This window comes from Schistocerca gregaria, chromosome 5 (assembly GCF_023897955.1).
Source record: "Schistocerca gregaria isolate iqSchGreg1 chromosome 5, iqSchGreg1.2, whole genome shotgun sequence".
In the NCBI taxonomy this organism is placed as follows: domain Eukaryota; kingdom Metazoa; phylum Arthropoda; class Insecta; order Orthoptera; family Acrididae; genus Schistocerca; species Schistocerca gregaria.
The window spans coordinates 631,236,788-631,262,916 of NC_064924.1; the positions used below are offsets into that span (position 1 = coordinate 631,236,788).

Consider the following 26,129-nt stretch of genomic DNA (forward strand, 5'->3'; position numbering starts at 1 on the left):
GCATTGGGTAGAGTATTTCAGTGAACTGTTGGATGCTTCAGAGTCCCCTATTGAAGATATCCCAGTCACTCCAGAAGATAGTGCCATAGTACCTCCACCTTCCCAAGGAGAAGTTAACAAAGCAATTGCCTGATTGAAGAACAATAAAGCACCAGGGACTGACAGTATAACATCTGAACTATTGAAAGCTGGAGGTGGTCAGCTAAATCGTAGGATCCAAATGATTGTGTCCCTCATCTAGGAAAAGAAAGAGTTACCAGAAGAACGGAATGTAGGGATAGTGTGTCTGGTGCATAAAAAAGGAGATCAATTTAAATGCAGCAATTACAGAGGCATAACACTTTTAAATATTATATATAAATTATTACTAAATATCCTGTTTAGTAGACTTTCACCTATAGCAGAAGATATTATTGGAAGCTATCAGTGCAGGTTCAGACCAGGAAAGTCAACCGTTATCTTGGTATTTACTCTCCGACAAATAGTAGAATAGACCAATGAATTCATTGTTGGTGTGTACTATCTTTTCATTGACTTTAAATCTGCATATGACACAATAAACCGAGCCAAACTTTGAGGCAATGCAGGAATTTTGAGTGCTTGGAAAATTGGTGCATTTAATAGAGGTCACCAAAAGTACCCCCAGTGTTCTGTGCGAGTGCAGTCGAGGCTATCGCCTCAGTTTCCCACTCGAACTGGGTTAAGGCAAGGAGATGGGCTTTCCTTTCTACTTTTCAACCTGGTGCTTGAAAAAGTGGCATGCGAATCGGGTATTCAGACAAGAGGAACTATCTACTATAAGTCTGTACAATTGCTGGAATATGCAGATGACTTGGATGTCATTACACTTAGAAATCTACAAAGTGCATTTTCAGCTCTAAAACTGAGTGTAGAGAAGATGAGCCTGAGAATTAATGAAGGAAAGGCGAAGTTTATGCATAATGGGACTAACCAACCCAAACAGCCCACAATAACCCTTGATGGAATGGCATTTGAGCGAGTGGAATGTTTCACCTATCTGGACTCAAAGATAGAAGCAAATGGCACCAACTTTACTGAAATTATGCCTCACATAAGTGCTTCTAACCGATGCTACTTTGGAATGTTGTGACTTTTAAATCCAAGCTTTTATCACGAGGGACTAAGTGCCGACTTTACAAAATGCTTTTACGCCCAGTACTTACTTATGGTTCAGAAACATGGGCAATTACGATGCAGGTTGAAAACAAACTGAGATCACATGAAAGCAGTATATTGAGGAGGTTTTTGGACCTGTATGTGAAAATAGGACCTGGAGAAGGTGAAGAAATTATGAACTTCGTGACTGTTGTAAGGAGGAGGATGTGGTAAAGTTCATAAAGCTGTGTAGACTGAGATGGGCTGGGCATGTAATGCGACTCAATGAGACAGATCCCACAAGGAAAGCCTGCTGCAGTGAACCTGGAGGAAGAAGAGCAAGAGGATGGTCTAGGTTGAGATAGAGCGACGAGCTTGAAGAGGACGCTGCCAGAGTCGGTTGCCATAACTGGAGGTGCACGGAGAAGTCCAGAGAGGAATGACAGAAAATTATAGAGGAGGCCAAGTCCCATCCTGGGATGTAGTGCCAATGGAAGAAGAAGAAGAAGAAGAAGAAGAAGAAGAAGAAGGCTACAGATCCGGCACTTTTGTTGGCCAAAACGTCAATGAGAGTTGACTGTAATGCCCCTCAAACTACAGTAGCATGATACTGACCTTGCGGCACGGACAATTGTCCTGCTGGAAGATGATGTCACCATATGGGGAGATTTCAAGCATGAAGCAATGCAGATGATCTGCAATAATATTCACATAGTTCACTGCTGTTATGATTCATTCGATTACCGCCACAGATCTCATGGAAGCCCAACTCACTGAATCCTGTAGCATAATTCTGCCCTCATGGGCCTGCATCTGGGGCACAGTTTATATCCAAGTAGCCATTCGCCTGGGTGACGATGTGTGAGTGCCCAACCATCGACCTGATGTAACAAGAAATGCGTTTCGTTCGACAGGTGACACATTTCTATTGATTCACAGTGAAACCCAGTAACGCTGTGCTCACTGCAATCATAACTGATAATGTCATTGGGTCAACAGAGGAACATGTAAGTAAGGGTCTTGTGTTTTTGTGTGTGTGTGTGTGGGGGGGGGGTCATCTGTCTCTTTCTTTCTTCTTGTTTTGATGGCTGGATGTATGTGAAATTTCTCAGATTGTGTTCACATGAAGTTCTGTCCTTTTTGACAACTGTTTAATGCAGTACCAATTTTTGGTAATGCCAACCATGCCTTTTTTCTTAAGTGAGAAACTAGTTCTTTCTGTTTCTCATTTTTGTCTATGTTTAATTCTATTAGGGTTCTTTCAGCTGTTAGTAGATCGTCAGATGTTTGATACTCTTCATTTGTCACTTGGGTAGATTTATTACAGCATGTGTCTTAATGCTGGAATGATTTTCGGTTGATGCCGTTTTGGATGATGCTGACTGTTCGGGAAATTAAAACCTTTCTTGAATGGTCCAGAGGGACGACAAGGATGTTTGTGGAAAAGAAACCTCCTTTAAAAATTTATAACAATTTGCCATTAGGCAGAGGAAATTGCTTTGGTTTTTGTATCAAAATTGCAACATAGATTTTATCATTCATTCCATGTTGTCGTTCTACCTCCATTTTAATTGTTGTTTGAATCGTTACAAGATGAATGCTGGATATTAATCCCCTAACTAGATGAAATAAGTCAGAAGTGATGGCACAGATATATCAGGTGGTTTGTATATTCATTGGTTGCTAAGCCATTTAGTTCAGCTGTCAGTAGTTCTTTATTGCCTACTTCTCGGCGAGTTAAATTTTTGATACCACGAAGACTCTTTATTTACAAGAAGTATCTGCACATATTTGTATAAAATTTGTATCAAATTTCACACTCATTAACTGATAAATGCAAACCACAGCACTTTCAGAACAAAGCAGCAGCAAGTTTCAGATTCAGAGTCTGCCTCATACAGTTCAACAAAGGGAATTTGTCAAAGAGTATATGTAAATTATTCACTGACTATAATGTTGATATCATGATTCTACAAAAATATATGTAACTGAAAACATACTTGACAACCTGAGAAAATATTACAGAATACAATAAAGCTTATGTCACCCATCCATCAAAAAGAAAGCAAATCTTTGTGGCATCGCTGTGCGGAGTCGAAAACTTCTCACCTTGTCACTGTAAAATTATTGCTGGTAATTATATAATATGACTAATGTGGCAGTAGTATATCATCAGATTCTTAACAGTAGTATTTTTTTATTTGCAGCGGAAAGTCCACATGGCTGGAAACACCATGAAGAATTTAAGAGAGAGAAAAGACGAGCGAAGGAGGCATTTGAAGATGATGAAGATCTCCTAGAGGATTCACCATGTGCCAAATTCAGACGTGGGGAAAAGGTGCCAAGTGATCTGGATGTCGATAGTCCAGAAGATGAAGAGAGTGCAAGTAATGATGGAAGTGATGAGCCTCCCGATGAAGTAGATGATGGGGAATGGAATATGATGGGTGCTGCTCTTGAAAGGGAATTCCTCTCGGGCAGTGACTAACTTATGTTACAGTGTGCCTTGGTGGAAGTTCCTGCTGTTGGTACATACTGCCACATATAGTTACATTCTTTATTTGGGTGTCAAACTAGCATACAGTAGTACCCTGTTCTAGAACTGTGACTATAGACTCAAAAATTCATCTTTGCTATGCATTGATGAATAGTTAAAGGCTGAAGTTTGAAAGTTACCCCAGTGAAAGATTTCTCATGTTAGGAAAAGAACTAATAATTTGTAAAGACATTTCACTAAGTTTCAATGAATTTTAGCTTGTGCTCATGTATCAAGAACAGTGTGGGCTCTCTCTCTCTCTCTCTCTCTCTCTCTCTCTCTCTCTCTTTCTCTCTCTTTCTTTCTTTCTTTCTTTCTCTCTTCCTCATTCCTTTTTCTCTTTTTCTGGGTGTGTGCATGTGGGGGAGAGGGGGGGGGGTCACTCTCTAAAGGTATAAAACCCTGAGATTTCCCTGTTGTGGCACGTGTCTTTAGAATTTGCTTAATGATTAGCAACAGGGATATGACCGCACTGCAGAGCTGCTTGCATGGACACACATTCATTTCAATGAGCACTTTTTCTGTAATCATTTGTAAAGATTGTACAAATAATTTATTGTGCTAGTCATGAAAGTTTGTGAAAGTACATGTACATTAAACATACATATTTTTCTAATGTAATTTTAGGATTATTACAACACTCATTTTTAATGTGTGGCTCAGTATGAGGACAAGAGAGAGGTGCAAAATATCTTAAGGTTTTAAAATGCTGTATAACATTAATATTTGGATTCACAGCACATTTTGATATTTTGGAAAACCTTACAGACTTCAGTCTGACTTAAATATATGCAAAACTGCCCAAGGAGTCTTTCCGTGCTGAAGTGTTCATCAGTAATTTGTTTTTTAATGTGAACTGCATTTATTAGTAAATGAATGCTGCAAAACAACAATATTGTTTTCCCTTCCTTCTCAGTAGTAATAAAGTAACAAAAGTTACTAACCATAAATGTGTAGTGACAAGTGTGAAAATGTGGAATATTTTGTGTGCTGAACTGATTGTTTCCTGCTTGTGTTCAGTTGCTGACTTCCTCAGAAGAGTGCGAAGATGCATTAAATTAAATCGAGTTTCTAAATATTTGATCATCTAACAATATTAGTTTCAATATGCCATCATTACCATAGCAATAATTGTTTTTCAACATCACCGCTACACTATTTCTACACTGTAAAGGAGAAACTTGGGATTTCAGTTCAGGAATTTCATCCATAAATATTTCACAAAGTTGTCTGTGTGTTGCTATACCTTCAAAATTAAATTGAAAATGGAACTTCAGAATTTTCACCTAAGTTTATTATGATAAATGAAAAGTTTAATTTTATTGTCCACACATTACTGTTTGCAGTAAAATAGTTACTAATTTGGTGAATAAATTTATTTGCTTTTTTATGTTTTAATGAACTATACTTAACCTAATGTATAAAGAAATTCTATGGATTTATACAGTACTTAGACACTTCAAATATTTCATTAATAAGTCAGGTACCAAAATGAGCTTTTCAACATGTGATTAATTCACAGTATGGTGAGTATGTAAATGTATGACATATGTAGAAAATTTGACTTTTTTGTACGAGAGAGGACATTCAGTGACAGTCCAGAGCCCTTTACAAGTGGCAGACAGTAACATAACAATTGCAGATGTAACATTGAATTCTTTTACTGAAACCACCAGGAAAAAAGGTAGGATTTAAGGAAGGCTTTGAAGGTGTGGTGAAAGGAATAGACAGCATACATACTTACTGAAGAATATAGCAGAAGGATAATCAGAGGAAAAATGAAGGTGATGAAGAGTAGCTGAAAGGATGATAATGACATACTTAAAATCAACATTGGGAAGGACGAAGTAGTGGAAGAAGTGAGAGATTATACAAGGTTTTTCAAGCAAGTAGATTGGCACAAATGAAGAAAACTCTTTTTAATAAAAGGGCAATACTGGTATCAGATATTGATATGGAACAGAAGTAGTAGTTCCCGAAAGTGTAAGCCTAGAACACAGCATTGTATGGAAGTGAATCTACATATACATCTCTACTCTGTGAACCAGTGTGAAGTGCGTGCCAGAGCGCACGTCCCATCCTTCCAGTTATTAAAGCTTTTCCTGCTCCATTCGCATATAGAGTGCAGGAAGAATGATTGTTAAGTGCCTTTGTGCATGTTGTAATTAATCTCTCTCTATGGGAGATATATGTAGGGATTTGTAATATAATCTGAGAGTCAAAATTGGTTCTTGAAACTTTGTAGTAGACTTTCTTGAGATAGTTTCCATCTGTTTTTACAGTTTGCCAGTTCAGTTCTTTCAGCGTCTCTATGACACTTTACCATGGGTCAGACAAATCTGTAACAATTTGTGCTACCTTCTCTTTATACGTTCAATGTCCCCTATTAGTCCTATTTGGTATAAGTCCCACACACTTAAGCACTATTCTAAGATGAGCTGCATAAGTAATTTGTAAGCAATCTCCTTCATAGACTGCCTGCAGTTTGCTAGTATTCTACCAGTAAACCAGAGACTGTTACCTGCTTTACCCCAAATGAGCCTATGTTGTCGTTCCATTTTATGTCCCTACTAAGTGTCACACCTAGGTATTTGTATGAGTTTACTGATTCAAGCTGTTACTGACTCGTATCGTATTCATAGGCTTCTATGTTTTTTCGTTTTGTAAAGTGCGCAGTTTTACATTTCTGAACTTTTAAAGCAAATTGCCAATCTTTATACCACTTTGAAATCTTATCAAGTCTGACTGATCATTTGTATATATTTGTTCATACTGTACTCCATTGTAGATAACTGCATCATCTCCAAAAAGTCTGTGGTTCAACAATATAATGAAAAGGATACTCACTGTATAGCGGAGATGCTAAGTCGCAGAAAGGCACAACAAAAAAGACTGTTGGAAAGTTAGCATTTAGCCAACATTTGTCAAAATTAGATGAAAGATACACACACAGATTCAACTTACACACACATGACCACAGTCTCTGGCAACTGGAGATAGACTCAAACTGTAGTTACTATTTCCGCTGATCACAAAGTCATTGGATTACATTCAGTTTTCATCCATAGACCCAAATATGAGATGATTCTTGGGGATGTGGAACATGTCCTTCGTATTAATATGTAACATGAACGGCAAGAGTTCCAACGCACTTCCCTGGGGTACACCCGAGGTTACTTCTACATCTGTCAATGACTCTGCATCCAAGAGAACATGCTGCATCCCCTGCCAAGAAATCTTCAATCCAGTCACAAATTTCGACTGATACACCACACAGTCATACTTTTGATAATAAGTGCAGGTGTGGTACTGAGTCAAATGCACATATATCTGATGGCCTTGATCTGTGGCTTTCAGAATGTCATGTGAGAAAAGTGCAAGTTGGGTTTCACATGATCTATGTTTTCAAAATCTGTGCTGGTTGGCATGTAGGACTTTGTTCTATTCAGGATACCTCATTATGTGTGAGCCCAGAATATGTTCTAAGATTCTACACCAAATGGCTGCCAAAGATATTGAATGGCAGTTTTGAGGATTACTTCCACTACCCTTCTTGTAGACTGGTGTGACGTGCTTTCTCCCATCTACCAGGCACAGTATTTTGTTCAAGGGATTTATGATAGATTGTAGTTATCACATGGCTAACTTAACTGCAAATTAGTTATGGTGGGGATTCCATTGGGCTCTGTATTTTTGTTCAATTTTAGTGATTTCAGCTGTTTCTGAATGCCACCGACACTAGTATATATTCCACTCATCAATTCAGTGGTTCGAGGATTAAATTGGTGCAAAACTCCAGGGTTTTCCTTTGTGAAGGAACATTTGAAAACAGTTTTAACCTTTTATGCTTTTGCTTTGCTAACCTCAATTTCAGTTCCTGTCTTGCCCATAAGTGACTCGAAACTAACTTTGGTGCCACTAACAGCCTTTACATACAACCAGACTTTCTTGTTTTTTGTAAAAGACTTTTTGACAGTATTCTGCTACAGAAGTCACTGAAGCCTTCACACACTGTTCTTTTGACTGCCAAACATGTTTCATTCAGTGTCTACCTATCTGTAGAAATTTCCTGACAATGTCTATATACCATGGTGGGTGCCTCCCATTATGAACTGTTCTACTGGGTACATATCTCTCCAGTGCATGGTGAACAATTCTTTTTAACTTGAGCCGTAGCTCCTCTATATGCTTCGTCCTCATTGAAACATGACACTACTGCTTCTTTGTCTACTTTGCTGAATATATTGTACAAGTCTTACGTGTTTTAGTTGCCCTTTGTACTTAGATGTTCATCGTTGCTATGTGGACCTGGTTGTATCAAATATTGTTAAAAATGAAATGGACAATTAAAATTGAAATTATGAAGTACTAAAAAACAGCAGGTGAGGAAAGAAACCCTTGAAAGGTTCTTACTAGAGTAAGAGGCAAGTTAGTTGAACATTTATTATGGCATACAGGACTGCCTATCTTAAGGTGCTGGAACGAGCAGTAGATGAGAAAAATAGTAATGGCAGACAAAGATTAGAATATGACAAACAGATTATAGAAATGTTTGGATGTAATAGTTAAGTAGAGATCAAAAGATAAATGGCCGTATGAGACTAGTCAAAATACAGAAGAATTTGCAAAATAACTGTGTGTGGAAAATGCAGTGGACAGTTTCATGCAAAAAATAAATAGTCTGTGGTGTTTTAAAAATGATAAATTTACTGTTCAAATAACTTCAGTTGGTGGAGTATACAGTACTGCAGACAGACACTTGCTACAAAAGTAAAAGGAACACAATACCTAGCTTTCGAAACTAACATTTCCTTTATCAAGGAGGAGAGTGAGCTATGATGAGGCAAGTGGGAGAGACCCACTTGTGGTGAGGGTAGACAAAGAAGAAGGGGAAGGCACGACAAAGAATAGCATAGAGATTATACCTTCCCCAACACATCTGTCTCATCCCCAGTGAAGGAACTATTGGCTCAAAAAGCTAAATAGTTTGTTTCTTGTCCTCTTATATGTGTCTACTGAAGGTAAGTCATGATTGCTAGCACTGCTTCAGTATTTATTAGTTTTTTTGACAACATTTTTCTTTGATATAATTAAATATAATTTTTGAAAGTAGTGGAGATTCTGAGTCGTGTGTGTGTGTGTGTGTGTGTGTGTGTGTGTGTGTGTGTGAGAGAGAGAGAGAGAGAGAGAGAGAGAGAGAGAGAGAGAGAGAGAGAGAGAGAGAGTGTTTTCCAAGTTTCCGACAAAGGCCTTGTTTGCTGAAAGCCCACTTTCTGACAGTCTCCTTTTCTGTCCTTGTGCCTATCAGTGACTCAGAATCTTTGTTATGTGTTGAGAAGCAACTATACATGTCATAATATTGTTACATCCCATCCTGGATTTTCCATTGTTGAAATATAACTTGATCTTCACTTACATTCTGCAATTGTTTTCTTTGGGTATTTCTTATTCACGAATCCACTATGAAACAAAGACACGGGAGTTGTTCAGTGGAATAAAATGTATTTAGTTAGGTCACATCTCATTATTCCATTGTCACCTTAATATTGCTAAAACATACACTGATGAGCCAAATCATTATGATTAACTGCTTCTACATCTACATCTACATGACTACTCTGCAATTCACATTTAAGTGCTTGGCAGAGGGTTCATCGAACCACAATCATACTATCTCTCTACTATTCCACTCCCGAACAGCGAGCGGGAAAAACGAACACCTAAACCTTTCTGTTCGAGCTCTGATTTCTCTTATTTTATTTTGATGATCATTCATACCTATGTAGGTTGGGCTCAACAAAATATTTTCGCATTCGGAAGAGAAAGTTGGTGACTGAAATTTCGTAAAAAGGTCTCGCCGCGACGAAAAACGTCTATGCTGTAATGACTTCCATCCCAACTCGTGTATCATATCTGCCACACTCTGTCCCCTATAACGTGATAATACAAAACGAGCTGCCCTTTTTTGCACCCTTTCGATGTCCTCCGTCAATCCCACCTGGTAAGGATCCCACACTGCGCAGCAATATTCTAACAGAGGACGAACGAGTGTAGTATAAGCTGTCTCTTTAGTGAACTTGTTGCATCTTCTAAGTGTCCTGCCAATGAAACGCAACCTTTGGCTCACCTTCCCGACAATATTATCTATGTGGTCCTTCCAACTGAAGTTGTTCGTAATTTTAACACCCAGGTACTTAGTTGAATTGACAGCCTTGAGAATTGTACTATTTATCGAGTAATCGAATTCCAACGGATTTCTTTTGGAACTCATGTGGATCATCTCACACTTTTCATTATTTAGCGTCAACTGCCACCTGACACACCATACAGCAATCTTTTCTAAATCGCTTTGCAACTTAATAACTTGTTTGTCTGTCTTTGGAACGAAATGCGTAACTGATTCTGTATATGAGGGTTCTGGGTTTGTTTGTAGATTTGTGGAGGTATGTGTCATTGGATGTCGACGTACAGGTCATGTAATTCATATAAATAATGGGCCGCTGATCTGCATATGCGGTGGTGGCGCCTGACAGCGAGCCTGATGGTACCATGGGATTTACATCAGGCAAATTTGGTTGCTAGGACATGAATGTGAGTTCACCATAACACTCCTCAAATGACGGTAGCATAGGTATGGCTCCAAGACAGGAACAATTATACTGCTGCAAGATGGGGAAGACATCAAGCATGAAGGGACACAGGTGGTTTGCAGCTGTCAGTGTGTTCTCAGTTACTACCACAAGCCCCATCAAGTGCAGGAGAATGTCTCCTGTAGCTTACTATTGCTCTCACAAGCCTGCATCTATGGCATGCTGCATGTTTCGACCCACAGTTCACCTCGATGACAGCATTTGTGGAGATGACCATTGACTTTGTGTAGCGGAATTGTGATTCACCTGAAGAGCTGATGTATTTCTATTGATCAACAGTCACATCCCAATGGTCCTGTGCCCATTGCAACTGTAATTGATAATGTCATTTGGTCAACATACGAACACTTGAGGGTGGTCCGGTGTGGAGCTCCATGTACGACAAGGTATGATAAACAGTGTGCTGCGAAAGACTTGTGCATGCACCAGCATTGTGCTCTTTCAGCAGAGACACCACAGATGACCATCTATCCTACTTTACAGAGCAGTGTTGTCATCATCATTTCATCCTCATCACTGGCACGCAAGTCTCCCAATGTTGCGTCGACTGGAATAAGACTTGCACTCGGCAGCTGAACTTCCCGGACGGGGCCTCCCAGCCAACAGTGCCACATGCTCATTTCATTTTTTACAGAGCAGACAAGCCTCCGAACGCCACGTTCTGTGAAGAGCTGTGGATGTCCAACCATTTAGCACCTTGTGGTTGTTCCAGTGTCCTACCTCTTTCTGTAGGTGCTCATGACAGTAGCACATGAACATTCGACCAGCTTCGCCATTTTCGAAATACTCATTCACAGGCTTTGTGTAATAATGGTCTGACCTTTGACAAAATTGTTTATCTCAGTGGATTTCCCCATCTACAGCTCGTGTCTTCGCTTGGGTGATCCTCCACCCATCTGTACTGCGCTTACATACTTTTCATAGCGCGTTGTGCCCACAAAACACCAGATGACATCCAACCTCGGAGTGGGCAGTGGTCGTAATGTTTGGCTCATCAGTGTATCGTTATGTTCTGTGAGTGCAAAGAGAAATATTAGTAAAGGCAGAAGCATCATAAAGGATGTGAATCAGCCTAGATAAAGAAACAGTTTAATGATTTTGAAGGGTGTGCCACACGTAATTATTTTGTGTAATTTCATCTGATTAACGAGTACATTTGCAAAGTAAAAATAATACAGATATGTAAGAGAATGCATTAAGTCATATGGCATTATTATTCACTCATTTCTCACAAACCACTTTGCATATAACAAGTTATGTTGTTACTTCGTGATGAGGTATCAGCAAACTCTTTCCATTAAATACTGTGACCAAGCATTGAATGTCAGTTATTGCAATTTCATCCCATTCGCAGGATAAAAATCAGGAAGACAGTGCGCTTTTTCCAGGATTGCTTCTGGCCATGTTGTGCTATGCATATGTGGCGGTGGAGATGAAAGTGTGCTGCATGGGAAGCAGTAGGCTTCATATTTGCTATGTTTCAACTATTTTTCCAAAAAGATTTCTGTAAACATTAACAAGCGATGTACAGTTCTACACCCATTTTTAACAGTTTCTGATTTTCACTAAGAAATACTTTGTTATTTGAAAAAAATAGTTGCTTTCATTTTTCTGCAGATGAAAAAGAATTACAAGTACACTGAGGTGACAAAAGTCATGGGATACCTCGTAATATTGTATCAGACCTTCTTTTGCCTGGCACAGTGCAGCAACTCAATGTGGCTTGGGCTCAACAAGTCATTGGAAATCCCCATCCTGCTGCCTCTATAACCGTACATAATTGTGAAAGGATTTTGTGTACAAACTGACCTCTTGATTATGCCCCATAAATGTTTGTAGGATTCATGACTGGTGATCAAGTGGCCATATCATTCGCTCAAATGAACCAGAATGTTCTGACATGGTGCATTGTTTTCCTAAAAAAATCCATTGTTTGGGAACATGAAGTACATGAATGGCTGCAAATGATCTCCAAGTAGCTGTACATAATGATTTCCTGTCAATGATTTGTTCAGATGGACCAGAGGACTCTGTACATTCCATGTCAATGCACCCCACACCATTACGGAGCCACCACTAGCTTGCTCAGAGTTTTGTTGACGACTTGGATCCATGGCTTCATGGTTTCTGCACCACACTCGAACCCTGTTGTCAGCTCTTTCCAAATGAAACTGAGACTCATCTGACCAGGTCTCATTATTCCAGTCATAGGGTCCAACCAATATGGTCACTAGCCCAGGAGAGTTGCTGTTAGCAAATGGACCCGCATTGGTCCTCTGCTGTCACAGGCCATTAATGCCAAATTTTGCATCACTGTCCTAATGGATGTGTTTGTCATACATCTCACACTGATTTCTGTGGTTATTTCATGCAGTGTTGCTTGTCTTTTAGCAGTTACGACTCTACACAAACGCCACTGCTGTAAGTTGTTAAGTGAAGTTAAAAAATTATTCATGCAGGAGAATCGTACAAACATACCATCATTTGATCATCTCACAGACTCCCATGTGGAGGACATTATGACAGAGCAATAAACACCGCTGGTGTACAGAAACAACTGAAAGAATTGAAAGCAAATAAGTTACCAGCTTATGAGTGAATCCGAATTCAGTTTTACAAAGAGAACTCTAAAGCTTTGGCCCCTTACTTAGCTTGCATTTATTGCAAATCTCTTGCCCAATCCAAAGTCCCAAATTACTAGAAAAAAGTGCAGGTGACTCCTTCACACAAAAAGGGTAAAAGAAGGGACCCACAAAATTACAGATCAATACTTTTAACATCGGTTTGCTCCAGTTCGAATATAATAAATTTCTTTGCAAGGTAAAAACTTATGTCCACAAATCAGCATGGGTTTAGAAAGCACTGCTCATGTGAAACTCAGCTTGCCCTTTCCTCACATGAGATCCTGTGGACCAAGGATGAAGGACAACAGGCAGATTCTGTATATCTAGATTTCTGTAAGGCATTTGACTTGGTGCCACACTGCTGACAGTTAATGAAGGTACAAGCTTACAGAGTAGGTTCTCAGGTATACGAGTGGTTTGAAGACTTCAAGACTTCCTAAGTAACAGAACCCACAATGTTGTCCTTGAAGCCACGCTGTCTGAGGCAACCTGTCACAGTCTCACGGTCCAGGCGGCTCCCCCCTGTTGAAGGTTAGAGTCCTCCCTCGGTCATGGGTGTGAGTGTGTTGTCCTTAGTGGAAGTTAGATTAAGTAGTGCATAAGCTCAGGGACTAATGACCTCAGCAGTTTGATCCCATAAGACCTTACCAAAGATTTCCATTTTGTTGTTCTTGATGGCAAGCATTCATCAGAGACAAGGGTGTCATCAGGAGTGCCCCAAGGAAGTGCTGTTGTTTTCTGCATACATAAGTGATCTGGTATCCAGGGTAAGTAGCAACCTGCAGCTGTTTGCTGTGGCATATGGAAAAGTGTTGTTGTGTGACTGTAGGAGGATAGAAAATGAGTTAATACAGTTGAGTAGACAAAACAACCCATATTATTTGAATACAGTGTTAGTAGTGTGCTACTTGATGCAGTCTCGTTGATTAAACATCTGGGCGTAACATTGCAAAGCAGTATGAAATGGACTAAACGTGTGAGGATGTAGTAGGGAAGGCTAACAATCGACTTTAGTTTATTAGGAGAATTTTAGGGAAGTCAGGTTCATATGTAAAGGGAGGCACATATAGGGCAATAGTGCAACCCATTGTTGAGTACTCTGAGTGTTAGGGATTCGCACCAGGTCGGTTTCAAGTAAGACATCAAAGCAATTCAGAGGCGGGCTGCTAGATTTGTTACAGGTAGGTTTGAGTAGCACTCAGGTGTTACAGAGATACTGGAGGGAAGGTGAAGTTCTTTTAGAGGAACACTGTTGAGAAAATTTAGAGAACTGGCATTTGAGATTGACTGCAAAGCAATACTACTGCTACCAGTGCACATTACAGAGAGCGCAATTCTTGTGGAAAACCTGGAATTCTCAGGGTGGTCCCCCCCCCCCTCCACCCCCCCCCTCTCTCTCTCTCTCTCTCTCTCTCTCTCTCTCTCTCTCTCTCTCTCTCTCTCTCTCTCTCTCTCTCTCTCTCTCTCTAAGTTTGAGTAGCCATGCTGATTTTGCAAAAGGACCATGAAGATAAGATTAAAGAGATTAGGGCTCGTGCAGAGGCATATAGACTGTCATTTCTTCCTCACTTTATTTTCAACTGAAACAGGAAAGGAAGTGACTAGTAATGATACAGGGTACGCTCTGCCACGCACCATACAGTGCCTTGTAGAGTATGTATGTAGATGTGGATGATATAGATGTACAAGGCAGTCAGCTACTGTGTTGTCCATGGTGAGTGATAATGCCTGAAATTTGGTGTTCTTGGCCATGTGGGTCTCAGAATATTGAATTCCTTAACAACTTCTGCAGTGGAATGTCTCATGCGTGTAGCTCCAACTATCATTCCACATTCAAAGTCTGTTAATTCTAATTGTGTGGTCGTACTCATGTCAGAAACCTTTTCACATACATGAGCAGAGTACAGATGACAGCTCTGACAACGTACTCCCCTTTTATACCTTGTGCACATGGTACTGCTACCCATTTTTATATGCATATCATTGTCACATGACCTTCTGTCACCTCTGTGTATTAACCACACAACAAAGTACTTACCCCTTTGAAGTTTTGCGCTTATTAGAAATCTGGTTTTGGTGTCGGGTGTTCACATTGCAAAGGGCACCATGCATACTGATCATTTTTTTCTGTGCCCTATTATCATCTTATTGACTCTTTTATCCCCACTTCTTCAAATCCAAAAATGCCATCCATTTTGAGTTAGGCTGTTTGTTGTTGTGTCGCTAGGATCTTGTGTGCGATGAAATGTTGTGGATATGTTTTTCTCCTCTTCAGAATGTTGATTTCTTGAAATTCACAGACTGATGTTTCGGTGGCAAATCAGACTATAGTCAGTCAAAGTGTGACACAGACACCCAACAAAATCAGTGGAACCGGAAAGATAATTCCAACCAGTCACTTTGTATTCTTTATTTATTTACAGATGCAATTTTGTGATGCTTTGAACTTTAAGTCGCGCGATTCCAGTGTTGAAAAAATAAACTGATCTAAATCGTTTTTCCCTGCAGGTCCAAGTAGCCACTTCAGAAGTATGTACATACTCTTATAAGGAGTTGTTCCCACAAAAACATCACAACTTTTGTTTACTACTACTACTACTACTACTATTACTACTACACCTGGTTCGGGCTATGGTCCTAATAGAACCTTGGCCCTTTTTGTCATCTGCTGCCATTATTCTCTTTCCGTTGCTTTCCTCCTCCAATCCCTAACTCCCTTTGCTTTGAGATTCTCTTCCATATCTTCAAGCCGCCTTTTCCTGGGTCTTTCTCTTCTCCCTCTCCCCTTGGCTTTCCTGTAAACACTTTGTTAACACTCAAGAGTTTCTGACATTCTCTGTACATGACTAGCCCTTCTTATTCTTTTGCACTTGATTTTCACTACAGCATTCATCTGTCCAAAAAGTGTATGTAGTGCTATCTTTGTCTTTATTCTCCAACTTTCTTCCTCTCTCATTACCCCAAATATCATTCACAAAATCTTCTTTTTCCCTCTCAATAACCAACTTCCTTCTTTTGTAGCCATCGTCCAGCCTTCCGCACCATATACACTACAATAGGTCTCAGTTTTGTCTAACATATTTTGATTTTTGTGTTCCTATCAGCATTTCTGGACTTGAATGTATTTTTGAAAGGAATAATAGTGTCAGTTTCCAGTTGCTGTCATATCTTGAATTTCTACTGCGTGGAGCCATCGTAATGATGGCTTTTGCAAATGTCAGACTTAATACTATGGTTATGTTTACACTTATAAAATACACAATATTCTGTAGCTGTTGCTTCTTATGTCTATTTGTCTATTTTTTACATTTGTCACATTAAATCTGTTATGCTAATGCCTCATGTTACAAACACTATCTTAACATTCGTTGAAAGAATATAAACATTTTTCTATTAGAAAAGATTTTAATTTTGTTTTAAAAACATTTCCCATGTACGTTCTTAGAGAGTTTGGTAGCTTGTTATACCAAATCAAACCACTGATATGTGGACTTCTATCGGTCATGTTTAACGTTGTTCTGTTACAAAAATAGTTACACTTTGTTCTAGTGTACACCACTGCCCTTGATAGCTTCTGTTGGTTGACTTATAAAAAATACAACTATTTTGAAGATGTACAGAGAATATATTGTCAGATATTTCTGCTGCACAAACACTTCATGACATGAATCTCTATGTCCCATCCCATGTATATGTCTTATTGCTCTTTTCTGTAGTAGTAGTATTTTTTTAAACATACATCAGCTGCACAGCCCCACAGTTTAATTCCGTAATTGAGAAAGGGGTACAGTGTTCCATAATATACTAATTTCAGTGCTTGGCTAGGAACTATCTTTGCGAGCTGAACTATCTTTGCGAGCTGGCTGAGGAGATATATAGTACTACTGACTTTTCCGCATACGAAATTAACGTGGCATGTCCATCGCAAATTTTCATCAACATACACACCCAGGAATTTACAGTTACCATTTTTTGTTGCAGATATATTACACACACTATTCATATTGTTGTGGTGAGAACTGCCTGTTTTAAATGTCGGTAGTTGAGATTTGGTGATATTCACCTTGAGCCCCTGATCATTGAAGTATTTTGTTACTTCTGTTACACCACTAGCAGCAAGAGATTCTAGCTCGTTAGATTCACTCCCATAGAGTAAGATTGATGTGTCATCTGCATAACTTACAATATGGGAGTTAATGGGTTGTGCAATGTAATTAATGTAAATAAGTAATATAAAGGATTCAGCCCTGTGGTACACCTTGTAATACAGGCTCACTGGTGGACTGGGAGTTCATGATTTTATTATCTAGTTTGTATGACACTTTAGTGCTTTGCTTAAGATTCAGCAGGTATGTGGTTAGAAGATTCATGGCTTGATCCCCAATACTATAAGATTTTAGCTTTTTAAGAAGTACCCTATGGTTTACCGTATCAAATGCTCTTGTCAGGTCCAAAAATATACCTGCAATCTGTATCTTCTGGTCCAACAGACAGTAAACTTCATGAATGAACTGTGTAACTGCTGTGGTTGCACTTAGCTCTTTTCTGAAGCCATGCTGCGAATCTACAAGTAGTTTATGTTTTGTGAATAAAGCATTTAGCTGAGAAAGGATAATGCCTTCTAATACCTCACTAGAAATGGGAATTAATGATATCGGTCTATAGTTGGAGAAATCTTCCTTACTTCGTTTTTTAAACACTGGTTTCACTACACTCATTTTTAGAAGCATTAGATACATGTTTTCTCTAATGCTGCAATTAATCAGGTGAGAAAGAGGTTTAGAGATTTCTTTTAAGAGTGCTTTAGTAATAGCACTGGATACACCATCCCATCCAGATGAAAATTTTTTCTTTAGCATGTATATTGCACTGCGAACCTCCTGCTCATTTACTTCCACAAATTCAAATTCGGTACACTGGGTGAGATGGCATCGGGTCTCTACCTGTGAATCTATAATATGGGTTGATTATTTACCAGAAACGTAGTAGTTATTAAAAATATTACATATAGTATCTGGGTATTTTATAATGTTACCGTCATGTCGTATGCTGAGTGGTTCCATGTTCATCTTGTTGGGACCTTTTCGGTAATTGTCAATCAGTTTCCAAGATGCTTTGCTTATGTTGTCAGACTGTTCTATTGTTTTGCTGTTAATCTGCTTCCTTAGGTTAACAATTTCAGTTTTAAAAGTTTGCTTAGCCCTATTTTATTTTTCCTTGAAAACCTGCATAGTAGTAGCTTTATAAAGCTGGTTTCGATCTTGTACTTGCTGCCTGAACATAATTAGATTTGTTGGGAGTTTTAGTCTAGGATTACTTCCATTTTGACTGTGTTTAACTACCTTCTGGATTTCTCTGACTGGTCAACTATATTCATAATGATGCATTAGGGTTGAGTAGAATTCATTCCATTTCTCATCCGACCCTTTTACCTGGTACACAGAATCCCATTTCTCATTTGCTAGTTTGTCTTTAAGAGTATTAATATTTGAGGTATTCAGCATTCGTTTCTGTAGCACAATTTTTCTTATTTTAGGCACAACTGAATTGTTGTATTCTATCACCTGACAGAAGTGGTCAGAATAAATAAAATCTAAGTTACTGTATTTTACCTTATCTATAACATCTTTGTTGATTATAGCATAATCTATTCTAGTGGAACATGTGTCTGTCACTCTGGTGTCAGAGTTCACTATATTTACAAGATTGTATGAGGTCAGTACATCACTGAGTTTCAAGTTTACTATACTATTTGAGTTTGCATCTATATTAAAGTCACCTAAGGTCATTAGAACCGGCCTGACAAATAACATTACAAAGTTTATCCATAAACAGCATTACATCAGCATTTGGTGGCCTATGTACTCCAATCACTTTATGCTTTGGTAACTTAAGATCATTACTGTGGAGTACAATACCTGTCATTTCAATTGACTCTTCTTTAGTGTGGTGTTCAAGAAAGGAATTTTTTTTAGCTTCCTTATCCTTATTAACATAAACTGCCACACCACCACCTTTATGGTTTTGCCTACAATAACTATTTGCTAGTATGTAACCTTCTAATCTATAATATATTATTTCACTGCATTTTATCCCATGTTCCGTTATTACTAGTACATGTGGCAAGTGTTTCTCTCTGAATATTTGTAGAATGTCTAGTTTGTTTCTGAGATATTGCACATTTAAGTGCATTAATTTTAAGGGTGTTATCCCTTCTTGTTTATTTATCATCTTGCACGAATCAAAATTGTTTGAGTTACAGTTTTTACAACATTTTGCATACACTGGTTTTTTAGAACTGACCTGCAATGACTGGTCACTTATTTCACAGCCTGGGTTTTCTTTGCACGAATGAGAATCAGTAATATCCAAAATATATCCCTGAAAACTATTATTATGGTCCTTTATTCTAAAAAAAGTCTCGTGGTTGTAGCCCAGAGCAATTGGAGCTTTCTCCACACTATCTTTCTCGCACAGTTTGCTTATGTGGGAAACTAGCTTGGCCTTCCCTTCCCTATTTAAGTGGAATCCGTATTGTGTATGTTCATGACAACTCATCTTACTTCAGTCCATCAAATGTACATGGCTAAATTTATCACACAGTTTTTTTAGCTCGGAATTGTAGTGTCGAATCTCCTTGTTTACACACGACCACAGTGGCAAATCATGTCGCACTGGCACGTTTGTCATGACAATGTTCGTTTGAAATAGTTTTGGTAATATGTTACGGAAGCATCGCAGGGCTGGGGGGAGGGCACTGAAACTCATGGGTGTACCTCTTTTTTAGGCTAAGATTGGTGTCCAGTGATTCAATATTGCATGAAATTAACCTTAATGAGAAGCTTAGACAGGCAGGTACTAGAGATGTTAAAATGTCACAAGATTCTTATAGAAGTATAGTGAAAAATAATGTTAGTATGTTAGATCAGAATATCAGGGGATTAAAAAACAAAGTAGATGAGCTTCTTGTTTATTTAGAAGGTATAGAAACTGCGAGTGGAATAGGTGTACTATACCTTTCTGAACATCAGATAGTGACAGACATGGAAAAGGTAAATGTAGGTGGATATAAGCTTTCAGTACATGTAAGTAGACACACTATGGAAAGAGGTGGAGTTTCCATATATGTTAAAATGTATTGTTGAAAAATTTAGAAAGTAAAAAATTTTGTGAGATCAGCATATCAGGGTTGTCACAAGTTCTGGAAATCAGGGACTTTGACATGTGTCAGGGAAATATCAGAGAAATTTAAAAAAATATATGCTGTAAAGATCTTGTTTTTGTCTCAGTAGATGAAATGGATTGTTTACTGAGATGCCGTGCATCGTTTCTGGCTGAGGGCAGCTGACTACATGCACTGCTTCCCTACTCCCTCATTCTTACTGCGTCTCCCCTTCCTACCATTCCGTTCAGCTTGCAGTCAGTGCTGCCACCACTTCTTGCCACTAGCTTAGCAGCTGCTGACGAGAGGCAGGGAGGCGTGAGGAGTGGTTTGTTTGGATCCGATTGTCAGGGACTATTGATGCAGTGGCCAGAGATGGTGGGCATGTGTGCATAAGTTGTGTCCGAGTGATTATGTGAATGTGTGTGTGTGTGTGTGTGTGTGTGTGTGCACGCGCACTCTCGTTTTCCAAAAAAGGCTGTAGCCGAAAATTTGGTTGTGATTGTCTTTTCTACATGCCTGTCTGCAGTGCACCAGTCATCTTCATAGTGAGTTGGTACCTATCCTCATTAGTATTGATTCACAGAGTATTCATGCAAGCTATCTGATTCTTGGATTGATCACCGCAAGTCTCATTTCATCAACATGGTGTCTGTGACTCATGAACAGCTGGCCACACAAGTGGACTTCCGAGATGGGCCAAAACCACAGGCCATTTCTTTGGGTACCTCTAACGGATCGGATCTGCCAATCTGAAGCCTGTCATTTCCCACTAATGTGCTGGTCCTGCCCGTTGGATCTAGTCTCACCGATCCGCCAGCAGATTGGGTCTGTTTGTGTGTGGCATAATGAGGCAGCTTTTCGTCGCGGACCCAGGACTGCAGTGGATCTTGGCAGGCCAGGGGCCATAGGTGATGGACTTCAGGAATTGTGTTTGTCTGACTGCAAGTACATTTTACAGTGCTGTGTTTTATAGACATTTATTTATTCTAGTACATTTTTGCACTTTGAAAGTAGTTCATATATTAGAAAGTATGGACGATAAGAAGAAGAAAATTGTGGTAGTTGATGGCGGTTTGAATGCTATGTACTCATATATTTCTTGAAAGAAAAATCACACGATACAAGTAAAATGAAATGATTGTGTGGCATTGATGGCCGGAAGGCCCCATCCAGGGAAGTTTGGCTGCCGGGTTGCAATTCTTCATTCAGATGATGTCACATTGGCCAACCTGCATGTCATAAATGATGAAAACAACACAACACCCAGTCCATGAGCAGAGAAAAATCTCCAGCCTGGCTGCTAATTGAACCCAGGCCCGCTGCATGGTAGGCAAACACATTACCACTCAGCTAAGCAGGCGGACACTCAATACCACTAAAATAATAGACATAACACAGTGGATAATAACTGACAATAACAAACATAGTAGAACGAATATTTTACTGGCAGTCGCCTACCTTTGCGAACTTATCATTTCTGAGAAAGCATATTGTTACAGCCTGATTACCAGTAAATAACACATTAATGCAATAAATGCTCAAAATGAAGTCCGTCAACTTCAATGCATTTGGCAATACGTCTAATGACATTCCTTTCAACAGCGAGTAGTTCACCTTCCGTAATGTTCACACATGCATTGACAATGCGCTGACGCATGTTGTCAGTGGATCACGATAGCAAATATCCTTCAAGTTTCCCCACAGAAAGAAATCCTAGGAATTCAGATCCAGTGAACGTGCTTCGACAACCAATCCACCTGTCATGAAATATGCTATTCAATACCGCTTCAACTGCGCGCGAGCTATGTGCTGGACATCCATCATGTTGGAAGTACATCGACATTCTGTCATGCAGTGAAACATCTTGTAGTAACATTGGTAGAACACTACGTAGGAAATCAGCTTACATTGCACTATTTAGATTGTCATTGATAAAATGGGGGCCAATTATCCTTCCTCCCATAATGCCGCACCATACATTAACCCGCCAAGGTCGCTCACGTTTCACTTCTCGCAGCCATCATGGATTTTCCGTTGTCCAGTAGCGCATATTATGCCAGTTTACGTTACCGCTGTTGGTGAATGATACTTCGTTGCTAAATAGAACACGTTCAAAAAATCTGTCATTGTCCTGTAATTTCTCCTGTGCCCAGTGGCAGAACTGTACACGACGTTCAAAGTCGCCGCCATGCAATTCCTGATGCAAAGATTCCTGATTCTCGCTCAATTTGTATGCTACTGATGAGCGGATTAGCCGCGACAGCAGCTAAAACACCTCCTTGGACATCATCATTTGTTGCAGGTCTCGGTTGACATTTCACATGTGACTGAACGCTTCCTGTTTCCTTAAATAACGTAACTATCTGGCGAATGGTCCAGACACTTGAATGATGTCATCCAGGATACCGAGCAGCATAGATAGCACACGCCCATTGGCATTTTGATCACAATAGCCATACGTCAACACGATATCGACCTTTTCCGCAATTGGTAAATGGTCCATTTTAACATGGGTAATGTATTATGAAGTAAATACTATCGGCACTGGCGGAACATTACGTGATACCATGTACTTATATGTTTGTGACTATTACAGCGCTATCTATCACAAAGCGAAAAAAGTGGTCCAACTAAAACAATCATATTTCTTTGCATACTACACGAATATGTAATAAAAAATGGGAGTTCCTATTTTTTTAAAAGCAGTTGATATCCATTTGACCTATGGCAGCACCATCTAGCGGGCCAACTGTAGCACCATCTGGTTTCACCCTTCAAGCTAGACGAGTTTTGTTCTTTGTAGTTTTTCGTTTGATGCGTATTTCGTGAGATATTTGGCCCAGTCACTTTCAGTGGACCACCCTGTACATATATATTTCCAACTAATGTCTTTACTCACCCTTGAGATCTCAAAATTTGTCAGGGAAAAGTGCTAAAACTTGTCTGGAAATCAGGGAATTTCACTTTGGGAAACTTGTGGCAACCCTGCACATAAAAGCATGCATATGTGAGCTTCACCTAAGTAATGGTACTTTTATAATTGTAGCTGTGTATAGGCCCCCAGTGGGAAATTTTCAGCTTCTTCTGAAAAAAATAAAAGAAAAAAAAACTTGTATTCTCTGTAGTGATAACTGTCAGACAGGAAAGCAAATTATTGTTTGTGGGGATTTCAATGTAGATTTTCTGAAAGAGTCTGATAGAAAGTATGACCTTGAAGTATTACTTGGTTCTTTCAATTTGACATCAGTTATTGATTTTCCTACTTGTATGGTACAGGAGGGCAGCACACTGATAGATATGTTTTTATAGACCAAGGCAAATTTATTCAAATAAAAAAAAATGTGTGTGTGAATTCCTAAGGGACCAAATTGCTAAGGTCATCGGTTCCTAGACTTACACACTACTTAAACTAACTTATGCTAAGAACAACACACACACTCATGGCTGCGGGAGCACTTGAACCTTTGGCGGGAGGGGCTGCGCAGTCCGTGACATGGCACCTCTAACGGCGCGGCCCAAATAAAAACTTTTCCTGTTAAGGATGGTCTTTCTGATCATGATGCTTAGCTAGCTACAGTATATGGCAGAGCTCCTTACAGTAACGTAAAACAGTCCAAAAAATTGCATTCAGTTAATGAATTAACAATTGCAAATTTTAGGGAAAGCTTGCGCCAGTTAGACTGGTATGAGGTGAATAGGAAACCTGATGCTAATTTTAAACTGAACATATTTTATTATACTTTTGTGAGTATATTTGAAAATAGTGTCCCTAAGAAAACAAGTGAAGCATAATTTTAAGAAACCATCTAAAAACATGGCTTACTAAAGGGACAAAAATATCTTGTAAACAGAAAAGGAAAATGTATTTTATAGCTAAGAGGAGTAATGATCAAGAAACAGTCAAACATTAAAAAAACTATTGCACTGTATTAAGAAAAGTTATTAAAAACTCTGAAAGTATGTGCATTATGTCTGAGATTAGCACTTCTGATGATAATAAAAGTAACACAATTTTGGGTATTGTTCAGAGAGAAACAAGGCAATCAAGAGCACAGGAAGACTGTATGTCTATCAAACTCAATGAAAAGTTTTTTAACAAAAAGTCAGAAATAGAAAATATTTTTAAGAATCATTTTTAATTGTTGTAGAGAGCATGGGACCAGTTGTTCTTTAGAAAATGCAAACCTGAATATGGAAGGGGCAATTGCTATGCAATTTAATAAAACTGAAATTCAACCCATGTCTCTTACTGAAATTAGGAAAATAATAAATTGACTCAAAATTAAAAGCTCACATGGAATTGGTGGCATTTCCAACAGAGTACTAAAAGCTTATTCCCAACATATAAGCAAGATTCTCAGCCACATATGCAGTAACTCAATGAGACGGCATTTTTCTGGACAGACTGAAATATGCTATTGTTAAACCACAGCATAATAAATGTTATAGGTCTGATGCTAACAACTACCACCGAGTCTCACTTCTGACAGCTTTATCCAAAATTACTGAAAAAATAATGCTTTTAAGAATAGCTTCATATATTTGTAAACGTGAAGCACTAACAAAATTTCAATAAGCTCCTTTTTACTTTAGTTTTCAAACAATGGAAACTCCAGGTAGGAATATCAACACTGTATAAAAAGACAGATTGCTACCATAAAGCAGACATGTCAGGTTGCCGAAGACGATGGAGTTGGCAGTTATGTGTGCGTGAGGTGTGCTTCCTTATGTGTGTGTGAATGCTGCGTGTCTCTCTTTTACTAATTAAGGATATGGCTGAAAATTTTATGTAAGTGTCTTTTAATTGTGCCTGTCTACAACTTGACGTGTCTGCGTTACAGTAAGTAGCAATCTGTCTTTTCCTACATTGTTGTTGCTTTAGTTTTCAATATTAATAGATCTGTAATATCCTGCCAGCAGTTTATTAAATGATATAAAGCTCTTTTCTGAGTCCTAGTCAATGATACATAGTCTGTAAGCGAATTAGTATTTTTATTTCTAGTATTGTTTCATGTATGCTGCTAAATTCACTCTTATTATTATCCACAAACATTAATAAGGAGCTATGGCATTGACACACAAGTGTAAGAATGGCTAGCGCCCTGAAGAAACTTCTGCAAGATGTCCACTTCTCTACTTAAACATAACATTCTTACTGCATACTTCTCCCTCCAAATGCCTAGAAATTTCGCACATACAATTTCATTTGGTGTGTTCCCACAGACTTCTATTTCTGGTACACCATTTACACTGCATTTTCCACATTAATGAAAATGTCTGTTGCACATTTGATATCACTGCAGAAGCCTTTTTACTGAGATAACATTTTGCACTGGTGTCAGTTAAAACTTTTCCAGACATTATGATCTAAATAGTCCAAATGACCTGTCCTGCTTGGAGAAAATACAATATTGAGCAATGCAGTCATAGGAAGATGTGTAGCAGCAATAGGAATATTTGTGTCTGATGCAAAACCAAATCTTTTTGTAAACACAGTGCTGCATGGTTGAAAACTAATTGCTCCTTGTGGAAGATTTTGGTTGAAATAACAGATTTGTGATATTCAGCCACCATAATGTAGCCATACATGTGTGGTTACTTTTGGGTGACTTTATGCCCTCATCTTTATAACCAATTTTCTAAAACTTCACTCTCCAGAGATTCAACGATGTTGAATGGGACTAGTAGGTGTTTAAGTGGAGATGACAAATGATGTAACTCTTCCATTCTAGTGGTTGGCTCAGGAGCTTTCCAAGAACAAACAGATAACAACATGGTTTCTAGTCAATAGTGCAGAATGAGATCCCAACTGATCCTCACTTATATGTTAAAATAAGGTAGATGACCACCACTAAAATAATTTGATAAATACAGTAATGAAGAAGATTCATTCAGAAGTGTCAATTTATTTATTTATTGTACTTTAGCATAGTTGCTTTTTGTAGCAAACTCCCACACATCACTTGTAATCTGCATGAAATTAATGAAACAAGCTAGTGTTCATCATTGACCACACGAAAAGAAAGGAATATTTCACA

The 26,129-nt window shown here is 38.8% G+C and overlaps 1 protein-coding gene across 1 annotated transcript in view; it reads left to right on the plus strand.

Annotated features, from left to right (window-relative positions):
• Positions 1 to 5,042, plus strand: part of LOC126272200 (RNA polymerase II subunit A C-terminal domain phosphatase) — a 99,144-nt gene extending 94,102 nt beyond the window's left edge. The window contains exon 8 of the mRNA XM_049974882.1: positions 3,324 to 5,042. Within this exon, the coding sequence (XP_049830839.1) occupies positions 3,324 to 3,604 (281 nt within the window). The 3' untranslated portion in view covers positions 3,605 to 5,042. The remainder of the gene's footprint in view (positions 1 to 3,323) is intronic.
• Positions 5,043 to 26,129: the final 21,087 nt, after the last annotated feature.